The 11,078-nt window shown below is 38.5% G+C and overlaps 1 protein-coding gene across 3 annotated transcripts in view; it reads left to right on the forward strand.

Annotated features, from left to right (window-relative positions):
* The window catches only part of epha8 (eph receptor A8), a 91,363-nt gene extending 87,069 nt beyond the window's left edge, over positions 1–4,294 (forward strand). For 2 of the 3 annotated variants that reach the window (XM_072452010.1, XM_072452011.1), the window contains exons 17-20: positions 980–1,129; positions 1,206–1,396; positions 2,080–2,244; positions 3,435–4,294. In XM_072452010.1, coding sequence (XP_072308111.1) covers positions 980–1,129; positions 1,206–1,396; positions 2,080–2,244; positions 3,435–3,549 — 621 coding nt within the window. In that variant the 3' untranslated portion in view covers positions 3,550–4,294. The remainder of the gene's footprint in view (positions 1–979; positions 1,130–1,205; positions 1,397–2,079; positions 2,245–3,434) is intronic. The other variant, XM_072452012.1, reaches the window with a different exon arrangement.
* Positions 4,295–11,078: the final 6,784 nt, after the last annotated feature.

The raw sequence follows: 11,078 nt of genomic DNA on the forward strand, positions 1-11,078 counted from the left end.
GCACACCTACACACCTATACACACACACACACCTACACACACACCTGCACACCTACACACACACACACCTACACACACCTGCACACCTACACACACACCTACACACACACACACACACACACACACACACCTGCACACCTACACACACACACACACACACCTACATTTCTCCTTAATTTGTTTCAGCAACTGATTTCTAACTGATAAGGTTTTTAGGACCATTCGATAAAATCGTGCCAAGTTCAACCTGTACCATTCAAGGGAAATATGTATTTTATACTTTGAGCCCTTTTGTGAATATGTGTTTTGTATTGTTGTAGTGGAAGTAACAGAAAAGGCTGCATTACAAGCATCGTGATAGTTATTAACAGTAAAAAAGAAAAAGAAAAGATTCTCAAGATGCAACATTTGCAGAACAAAATGCAATACCGAGAAAATGATTGTTTTGTTTGCTTTATTCAGTCCTGAACATCAGCAGCTGCGAGACAGACATAAAAGTTAAATGCAGCTACAGCGAAGCAATACAAATCCAATCAGAGTGGTATAGGAGCGAGATAGAAGGTGTGGGTAAATATAGGCCTATATTAAAACTGCAGTCTGCTGGGATGGAGGGAGAAGTCAGAGCACAAAACAGCCCCTTTCATTCTGCGATGCTATCAGATTCATGCACTCTGTGGAAATCAGTGTGTGACACATTTGTCTGTTCCTCCAACTCTGAGCTAAACTGTCAAATTATAGAAGTTAGATTATTATTGCATGAGCACGTTCAAAGCCTGCATTAAGATTGTAATATGTAGGGATATGATAAAGAATCCGCCCTTTTTTGCTTTTTGTTTATGAACAAACCTCACTCGTTAACCATTGATTATTTTGCAATTTAGCAATTACTGCTGCTTTGCATGTAAATAGTAAAAATAAAATGGTAATCTCAATGAAAATAAACATAATGTTATGATAAAACTCCTTTTTTGTGCTTCAGGGAGGGAAAATCCCAATCCGTTGGACAGCCCCAGAGGCCATAACATACAGGAAGTTCTCCTCCTCTAGCGACGTGTGGAGCTACGGGGTGGTCATGTGGGAGGTCATGTCTTATGGAGAACGGCCATATTGGAACCTCACCAACAGAGATGTAAGTGCAAACATTAGGCTATGTTCAAACATCTTACTAAATTGTTGTAATTTCTTGGTATAATTGGGGCTTGTAGGTGATCAAATCGGTGGAGGAGGGCTACAGACTGCCGGCCCCCATGGGCTGCCCCGCTGCTCTGCATACACTCATGCTGGACTGCTGGCAGAAGGATCGCAATGAGAGGCCGCGCTTCTGCCAGATAGTCACTGTTCTCGACAAGCTAATCCGCAACCCAGAGAACCTCAAGTCCATGGACTCTCTCTGCAGGTGAGCGTCCGCACAATACTCACATTTTCTATACAAAGCAACATGGGCGCTTTGTTTCCCCCTCTCCCCAAACTGAGAAGACTTACTGTAATTTGCACCCACTGTTTGCAAACATCTAAACAAATGTTGGTTTATGTGATTAATGGATTTTACAAGAAAATCAAAGATGGCCTCTTGCTGTTAATAGGCTCAAAAGAACATCCCCAGACATTGCATTGTTCACTGCTTGTTGTTGATAAATCTGCCAAGTTTCTCTCAAAGTTGGAGTGAGCCTTCATTTTCCAATCATCTGTGATATTGACTTTGATCTGTGCTGGATCTGCAGGTGGGTTGTAAGGGACAGCGGGCTACATTGTTCTTTTGAGATCTCAGGGTTGTGAGGCAGTGGAGCATGGCGAGGTGCTGCCAGAGGGACACTTTCGGGTTGGGCAGCAGGGCTTTTAAGGATTTCTTACAGTATTAATCTAGCTAAAACAGCCATGCCGCATCCACCACCTCTTCTCTATCATTTTAACCATTATTGATTTTCTGCCTTTGCTACTACACAATTCAAGCCCCCCTTTTCTCCCTGGTCTTGCTGCTCTGTGCTTGCTTACTTACTTCTCCCTGGTTTTCTGACTAAACTCTTTGTCTTTCTATCCATCTTCAACCCTCGGCTCCATGTCTGGTCATATGTCTCTCAGCCGCAGTCTAAACAGCCCTCCTCTGATGGAGAGGGCTACCCCTGACTTCAGTAGCTGTAACTCAGTAGATGATTGGTTGGACACCATAAAGATGGGTCGCTACAAAGAACACTTTGCAGCCGGAGGGTTCCACACTCTGGGACATGTTGTAAGCATGAACCAAGGGTAAGTTTCTGCTGGGGCTGATGGAGACTATAATGTAATGTAATAAATGAATGCCCCTGATCTATTGACAACAGTTTTCCTGTTTTAGAGTGGGATTTTATAACAATTTTATCTCAAACTAAACCATTGTCGCCTATTGTATTGAAGACTATTGTATTGACTAAAGATCTACTCCATATTGTACATACATTAAAAAAACAACAACATAATTTGTGCATGTGCAGACAAACAAAGTATTACTCATTATTGATCAAGTCTCAAAAGGGGTTTCGACATTTGTTTACTGCAACATCAGTTACTCCACCAATTGTTGTGGCGCTGGGTGGTGGTGTTTTCATCATCATTTAAACATTTGTAACAGTAGTTATACATATAAATGTAATTTGGATCTAGATTATATGAGCAGTGAGCATTTTTCAATTTCATCTGGTGCATTTTTTTCCCATACATATAGCGTTACATGTATTTTAGATACAGATTGTCCTCCTGAAAACACAAGAGTTTTAACTTCCAACAACAGGAACAATTTTTTCAAAGAATTTTGAATTAATAAATACATTCGTAATTAAATAGACATTTTTGGGATTATTGTTAAACACACATATGTTGGGTTTCCATGCTTCTTGTGGACATTTTATTTGCCGAAACCTATTTTAACTTTATCTCAACTTTAAATCATGTTGCTGATCTAATCATAAAGAATTTATGTCATGAGAATTTAGGTCCCAATAAAGGAGGGAGGTCCATATGAGAAGTGATGGGAGTAATACTTTGAACATTTTTAGAACTAAATGCCTACTGTACATTAAAATGTATTTTGTAAAATATTCCTTTATGGTCGAATCAGTAAAGTCACTTTTTTACTTTTAAATTAATCATATTATACATAGGATTGAAAAAAAAAACGTTGTGTTTGTTGCACTATTAGTTATGCATTATCAGTGGTTTGTGAAGAAACAAAACTCATCCACTCTCCACAAGAGTGGAGTTTCTATTTCTAAGTAATTTTATTCTGAATACCAGCAAATTAAAGAGTAACTGTCGTAGAATACAGTTCCTCAAAACTAATGTTCTTTTATTTAGTTACTTCCCAACAATATATTTAAGTTTCTAGTGAACATTTCAAGTGTCAGTTTTTACCATTACAGCCCCCAGTTTAATAACCGCTGTCCTGTGTGTCTGTGCTGCAGGGACATCCAGAGATTGGGGGTGACGCTCATGGGACACCAGAAGAAGATCATAAGCAGTGTGCAGCTGATGAGAGCGCAGGTTCTGAACAAGAGTGTCCCCTCTGTGCATGTATAACTGCAGAGCAAACACCCAGACCTGACCACACCTGGGGGACTGTGCCAATTCTCAATACAGAGGCTGCGATCAATGGCAAAGGAACTGGTCAAGACTTTTAGCTTAAGAGGTCAAATGTTTTCATGACCAAGAAGACTTCTAATGGACAACCGTTTATCATTTCCTTTTTGGTACGTCATATATATTTTGAAACAGAAAAGACTGCCTTAAAAACCACAAAGATTTTACGTTTGCTGTAAGAGAAAACATTATGAATGCGTTTATGAATCGCTAGAAGGTACAGGGTACATAAAGGTACAGGGTGCAAGTTGCCTGAACGTGGAATCATTTTCAAAGCTCCAGAATGAGGCTGAATTTGTAAAAAGTGAATGAGAAAAGTGAGATAGGGCTCACCCAAGTTGCCAGATAGTCTTCATAGTGGAGAAGACCTTGTTCACCCCAGGCTATTAATACGAACAACAGGCACACCTCTGCAGCATCCACATGTGATGGATGACCCCAGCAGAGCCCCTGGAGCCCTCTGCCCAGTGTAAAACTGAACAACGCACAACTGCTGTACACAGACTCAATGAACGGTGCACTTTATTCTACAGTAAGCTACTATCTGTCTGCAGAGCTTTGGGAAATTTGTCTCAAGTGCATTTGACTTTCATTTACTACTCCAGCTAAAACGGTTGAAATTGTACTTTAACATGTGTTTAGAAATTATAGGAAAAAGACAGAGGGCTTGTTTGAGGTAAAACAACATAAGGTAATGTTTTTGAAAGAGATTGTGGCAAATAGGGACTATGATATCTTTCAATCTCTCTCTATATATTAAAAAACATACACAGTATCATCTCTGAAATCAGTGCAGCTACATTGGAGTAACTTTGCTTTTTGTCCTTTGAAAAAGCTTTATACTGTAGTTCTCAAGTCGAAACCTAGTTTTCTGTACAACCAGGTTTATTGTGCAATTCAATTGAATGCTTCCTGACCGATTTGTGCAATGATTTATTAATTTTTGTTTAATAATGTTTACCCTGACACTGCTGACTGCCAAAACAAGCATTAGCCAGTAGGAAACAACAGCTGATTGACGCATTTCAATTCTAAGCACAAGTGAAAACATGACGATAACCGTATAAACTTATATACGGTACTGATAAATATGATTTTTCTATGTCAGAAAGTATGTGATATGCACTGTGTCTACACAGGGTATATTATTGCCAAATGTTTTGTTTTTTAAATATTTTTTAGCTAATGCAGAGCCTTGTCATTTGTCAATGACTATTTTTGATGCCTGTTACCATAATCTTCACTACTCAGACACTGGTAACATTCTGGAGGAGCTGCCCCGAAAATCAACAGCTTTCCAGAACACAGTGCAATGATTGAGTAGACAGTACAGACTGTATGTGCACATGGTGCCAATATCCCACATAAACTGCACAATAATGTTGATTCACTGATGGTTCAGTGTTGATGAAAGACGATTTAGAGTGAATGTTTTACACTTACAAACTACATACAGCTATGTCCAACATATAAATTACTTTATTTCAATTCAGTCAAGAGACCACTTTCAGAATTTCTGATGTGTTCTCCGTGTTTTGTTTTTTTCTGATGTGGAGGCATGTATTAGTGTGGACTGAGCCCTGGATCCTTTTTGTACCATCCAGAGAATGTCTTCTGTGCACTGCACTTGGTCGTCTGTAGGTTCAGTGTCTTGAATGAATGACTCAGTTTAAGAAGATAACCTTTTTTCTTCTGGACAATGTATAATAGAGACAATTCACAATTGATTCTTTGAGATGCTTTTAAAGACACTGGAATTTAACAAAAAAAAGAGTAATTTTTATAAAACTAGGGTGTGTTTTTGCTAGATGATTTATAACGTACACAGCCAGTTCAGTCACTGCAGGAAAAGAGAGAGAAAACAGAATTCACATTTTATTTATTTACCGTATGTCTTTGTTTCAGAGCAACACTTTTTTTTTTATCAGATGATGCATCATCCAAGATAAATCATACATGTGCAAACTGTCCATTAATTCACAATAAAGGAATGTTTGTGACTGCAACTGTGATTTGGTTCCTATTTATAAAACAATAGAGAGTCCAAATCCCAGAGCTCTCTTCCTCTGTCAGTGTTGTTAATGTATGCATGCTCCAATCCTCCAGGGAGCTGTAACCGCTGACTGTTAACAAAATACTTAACTGTTTTATGTTCATTTAAAGTGCCACTAACCATTTCTGTCCATGAACAACTCATCACATGACTGGGACGCAGAGAGAGTGGCACTAGTGTTTACAATGCACCACAGAGGAGAAGAGGATTTGGAAACCTCTCCATCTATGAGCACAGATATTGTGTATGCAGAAACAATTTTCCTGTGAAATATTCTTGGCCATTGTTCAGAAATAATCATCAGGAAGAACCAGGACAGAGCTGCTTTGCTTTGCGACAAAAGAAACCCCATGCAGGATAGGCATTTGACCCATTCTGGGCACTTGTTGCCCAATGCAGGACAAGGGTGTCTGTAATGTGCATTCCTCAAATAGAGAACATAGTGTGGGCTCAAAAACACACACATCCTCATTATTCAGCCAAAACACATATTTAAATTCACCTTGCGACGGCTGATGGCTGCACGATCCGTTTTGCACCATTCACTCAGGTTGATATCAATTGGCTCTGACGGCCTTAATGTCCATTGCTAAGATTTTGATTAAATTGCTTCTTTCTTCCACTGTTGGGAATGAGTTGTGGAACACCATTCGAAGCAGAGTAATTGTCCTCTCCTTCACCTTAGGAGGGCTGTCCGTGTGTAATCCTGTCCTCGCTGAAACAACACCTACAACATCATTAATCTCATTACTAAAGTCATCCAGTCACATGCCCAATTATCAGCCACGAACCCTTCTCCAAGGCAACAATGAGTCTAACCACTGCTGTCCCTTGGTTGACTTCTCCACAGAAATCCGCTCTCTACTGCTATCTGCTGCTTTGAACGTGTCCTCGGATGTCCTGTACTTAAACACAATGTCACACCAGTGTTTGGCTGTCTCTTATCACTTCACTGCAGGTCCAACTGCACCAGGGAGCATCCAGACAATGCAAACGGGTTTAAGGGGAAACAATACAGATTTGTGTCAAGTAGATTCATTAAATCTCAGATGTGAAAACATTTTGGAACTACTGTTCTTACACAATGTGACATACAAGGAGGATTTATTCAAAGGAAAAATAATGGTGAACATTGTAAGATGTGTTTTATTGTATGGCACATATGCTTTTAAAACTACCTAAGCCATGGCTAATACTAAAAGGAAACTTCTGATATTATTGTAGTAGACTTTTGAGCCTTGTGAAAACGCATCCCATTCCTGGTGACAATTCATTCTGAATTTCAACTGCTAAACACACAAACAGATAAAATACCAGAGTCCTTGGTATTGTGGTTGATTTGATCGAAACCTTTCCATCTCTAGCTGCCCTCCCGGACTTTCTCTTCTATCACACAAATACTTGACTGCTCCAAACCTATTACTACTACCACTTCCTGTTTCAACATTTGAATATTTAGCCTTGTTGTTTATCATTTGCGCGGTGACAGAATGTGTTTAACAAACAGCCTCTGTGTGTCATAATCACTGTGCAAATGTTTGTGCTGTCTGATCTACTCACAAAATTAATTCATGTTTGAACAGCATTAAGTTACTTTGCTGACATTAGGATTTGAATTCGGACTTTGGTGAGTGTACCTAACCTTAGATAAATGTTTACCACATCTGTCTGTTAAAAGGCTGTCGGAAGTCAAAGGTTTTCATACCACAGCCAAGAGAGATGACTTGCATCCCTTTAGCATTTAAACCTGAATTACCCAACTTTTGAAAAATGTGTAAACTTTGACGTTATCAAATTATAAAACATTTTATAAGATAAGATAATCCTTTATTGTCTCTGATGGGAGAAATTTGCCCTGGGACAGGGATCACAAAATTGTGGTGGACCAGGTGGAGCTGATATGTGTATTTGGTGTTTGGATGTTGCGGTTGTAGTTGGCGCTATATGGATGGGAGAAAAACTTATCTTTGACATGTCTAAGACTGCCTATATTCACATTTTACATGAAAGATTGGCCCTTGTGTCATTTTCAGCACCTCTGTGAGGTCCCTTTTTCATATGATTGCTGAATGAAATGGAGTAACAGATTTAAGCAGCACATTTCTAAAAGTAAATGATCTTGCATATTTTTGCAGCTGTTAAGGAAAGTCGAGTAAAGGGTTTTAACAGGTCAGTGGGTAGCACATTTTGTAAATCTTGTAATTATGGCTGACACAAATAGATTTTTTCTAAACTAAGGTTGGAGACAAAAATAATGTCCAAATATCTCTGATACAAAACAGTGAGAAAAATGACAGAAAGTGGAGTAAAACACAGATCAAAAGGGTTAAATTATTTATTTATTAGCATATTAATGCTGCTTTTGTACAAGTGCTTCAAAAGCGTCTCATGAACGGCCTGATTTTGGGAAGTCTGATGATTACGTAGTTCGTCGAGTTTCTGAGGTCATTCCTCCTGTGTTGACACTGCATTGGTGCATTGTATATTGCTTCCCGGTGGTTTCAAACACTGCAGCCTACATAGAGGTGCCAATGCAAAGCTGGGCTAATTCATGAAAACATTTGAACATGAATTTGTGATGAATACAGTGTAATAACCTGTGATAAATGAGAAAGGAGCAGGCGTAAAATGGAAGTTTGTGTGAATAAAAACAAATCATGCTTGCAATAATCTTTTTGTGAAGTCCATTTTCTTTGTGGATCCGATGGTAAAGAACAAGGCACAGCCACAGACTTGGCTCGGTGCTCCGGAACACAAGTGACACCAGTAGATGTGTTGGTCCCACAACTTGACACATGACTGAAATGTTCCACACTGTAGCATTAAAGTTATAGCCCTATGATCATTCAGGCAAATCCAAAAGCTGGTCACGGACAGATTGTCGTGCACCATTTGTCATCAACAGTTACATTTTGAACATCACAAAAACAAGCAGCTGTCCAAAAGTGTCCAGTGATATATCTCGCTAGTACAATATTTATAATCATGCTTCTGGCCTTGAAGCCTCAATGTGCAGTGTTGACAATCAATAGGACAGAAGAAACAGAATATTGAAGAGCTGAATTAAACTTTTGGCCCTCCCACAGAAAGTATCCCAATTTCAAAATCTACTAAATAAAAAAGATGCCTGCTGTGTGGTCTTTGGAACACATTCATGTCTGAGCGAGGGAAAAAGGAGATGTGAGATGTAAAGAAACGCTGCTCATCAAAAAAACGTCTGTGAAACGTAGAAAGGTTCTTTAAAGGTGCTGTTTACAGCATTACTCAAGGACATGTTGTAATTGTATATGTCTGTAAAAGCAAGTAAGTACATCACATTGTTAAGCATAAATCCTTTAGTCACCAAGGCTCTGTTTTTACCTAAAAATGTGCTTGAATATATTTCACTCAAAGCTTTAATGAAATAAACACAACTCAGGGCATCTTTTTGATGAAGAAATTACTTAAAAATCTAAACAAAACAACAACAACAAATGATCCAGACTGAGATGTTACTCCATGCTAACAAATGTTGTAAGTATAGTGCAAATAAAAAAGAACTGTAACTTTAAAAGAGATTCTTTAATTACATTTAATTCATAATCATATAACGTAATGATCATATGTGATTTCACACGGCCACGTATCAGAAAAATACATTATTCCATTTGTGCCCAAACAAACAAGGAAGCTTTGGAACAAAACAAAACTATATACCATAACTATAAAAGTAAAAGTGTACATTACATTCTGAATTACAAAGATATTCAAGAGGAGATCTTCACCTGTCAAGTCAATTTATCCATGAAGTCACTGTAAAAGCAATACTATGTTTTTGCCAGTATAGAGCTCAAGATTTAAGGGTTCATAAGTTCAACTCTAGCAAAGATATGCTGACTTGTTTTTGCTTGTTTGGAGATGGCTCTGTCCTCAGCCTGCAGCGCCTCCTCAGGGAACAGTTGTCCCTGCAGCTCTCAGTGGCTCTCATCCTGTTCAGGCTGGAATAGATCCTCTGAGACGTACATGTGGATGGCTTAATCAGACCTTATCTGCAGAAGCTAATGGCGGTTGAGATAGGACAGCAGTAAACACCAGTCTGTCCGAGGGTCAAAAGTTGATTGAGTTGATTAACCCATGATTTAAAACCCAATTTTCTCTTGTTTATTAACTTGGTTCCTACTCCCAACATTGAAATAATGCTCTTTTGACCGCAAGGAACACTTATGTGTTTACCAAAAAAACGGTGATTGTTTTGACTTCTAAGAGTGTAGTTCTACCATTAGAACTTAAATAACAACAATGCCACTCTAGGAGCTGGCCGTGGGATCAAAATAATTTAGAAATAAGGCAGCAATAGTTATTTCATCAATAAGTTATGCCTAAACATAAATGCTTTTTACAAAAGATATTCAATGTATTTTAGTCATGCTATATTTATATAAACCCCACTGAAGCAACATGAACTCATGAAACATTAACAAATTATATTAATTCTGACTTGTGAGTTGACTGTTCATCAGTCACACAGTTTGGATGCACCCTAACACTCTTTTGCAGCTGACATGCAGCACGGCTAGACAAATGCAAGGAATATTTCTTCTAAAACCATGATTGATGCAAAACAGCTGATTATCAAAAGTGCCACAATCAGATATTTGACTGAAGTGTAAGTGTTTTAAGTATAAATTTCTCTCCTTGATCTTCTTCAGTTGCAGTCAGAATTGACAAATACTATTAATGAGATAAACTTGAAACATTCAGCTGACTACCTCTGAAACCTCTGAAAGGTTCCATTAATTAAGCCTTCAAATATGCTAAAAAGTTAGTATTGTCCAGTGACACACCTTTTGAAGCCGGCTAGCTCAAAACATGATCTGTTATGAATTATTCATTTAATATCAAGCATCCGTCTGCTGCCACTGTGCAAATCAAATGAGCCACACACTGGACAAAAAGAGCCTTTATCAAACATTAGACATCTTTGATGGTGCTAATGTGTTTTGTTTGTCACAGCGTGTGCAAATGTTCAAGCAGTTAGTCAAGATCAAAACACTTAAGCTATAATCATAACAGTAAACAGTCAAAGGAAAAAGTTATTGTTTTGTCTGACTGACAAGACAAGATAAGATAAGATAATCTTTTATTATCTCCCATGGGGGAAATTATTTCTGGGTCAAGGGTCATATGCTTTAACACACAAACAACATCACCAACAATACAAGTGCATTTAAATCAACAAACACAAAAATTGGAGACCAAAAAGACAAGAGGGAATCAACAACAGGGGGGCTGGTAGTCACTACATCATGAACATTCTGTGTTTTTGTTATTGCACACGCCTATGTGCAGTTTTCTAGTGTTTGGTTGTATGGGTTTGTGGTTGTCCAGCTTCACTAAAGCCAATAAGCTGGCACTTCAACAAGTGGCAAAACAGCAG

The sequence above is a fragment of the Eucyclogobius newberryi genome, unplaced genomic scaffold (genome assembly GCF_026437365.1).
Source record: "Eucyclogobius newberryi isolate DKJ021-1_F unplaced genomic scaffold, fEucNew1.0.hap1 SCAF_19, whole genome shotgun sequence".
Lineage (NCBI taxonomy): Eukaryota > Metazoa > Chordata > Actinopteri > Gobiiformes > Gobiidae > Eucyclogobius > Eucyclogobius newberryi.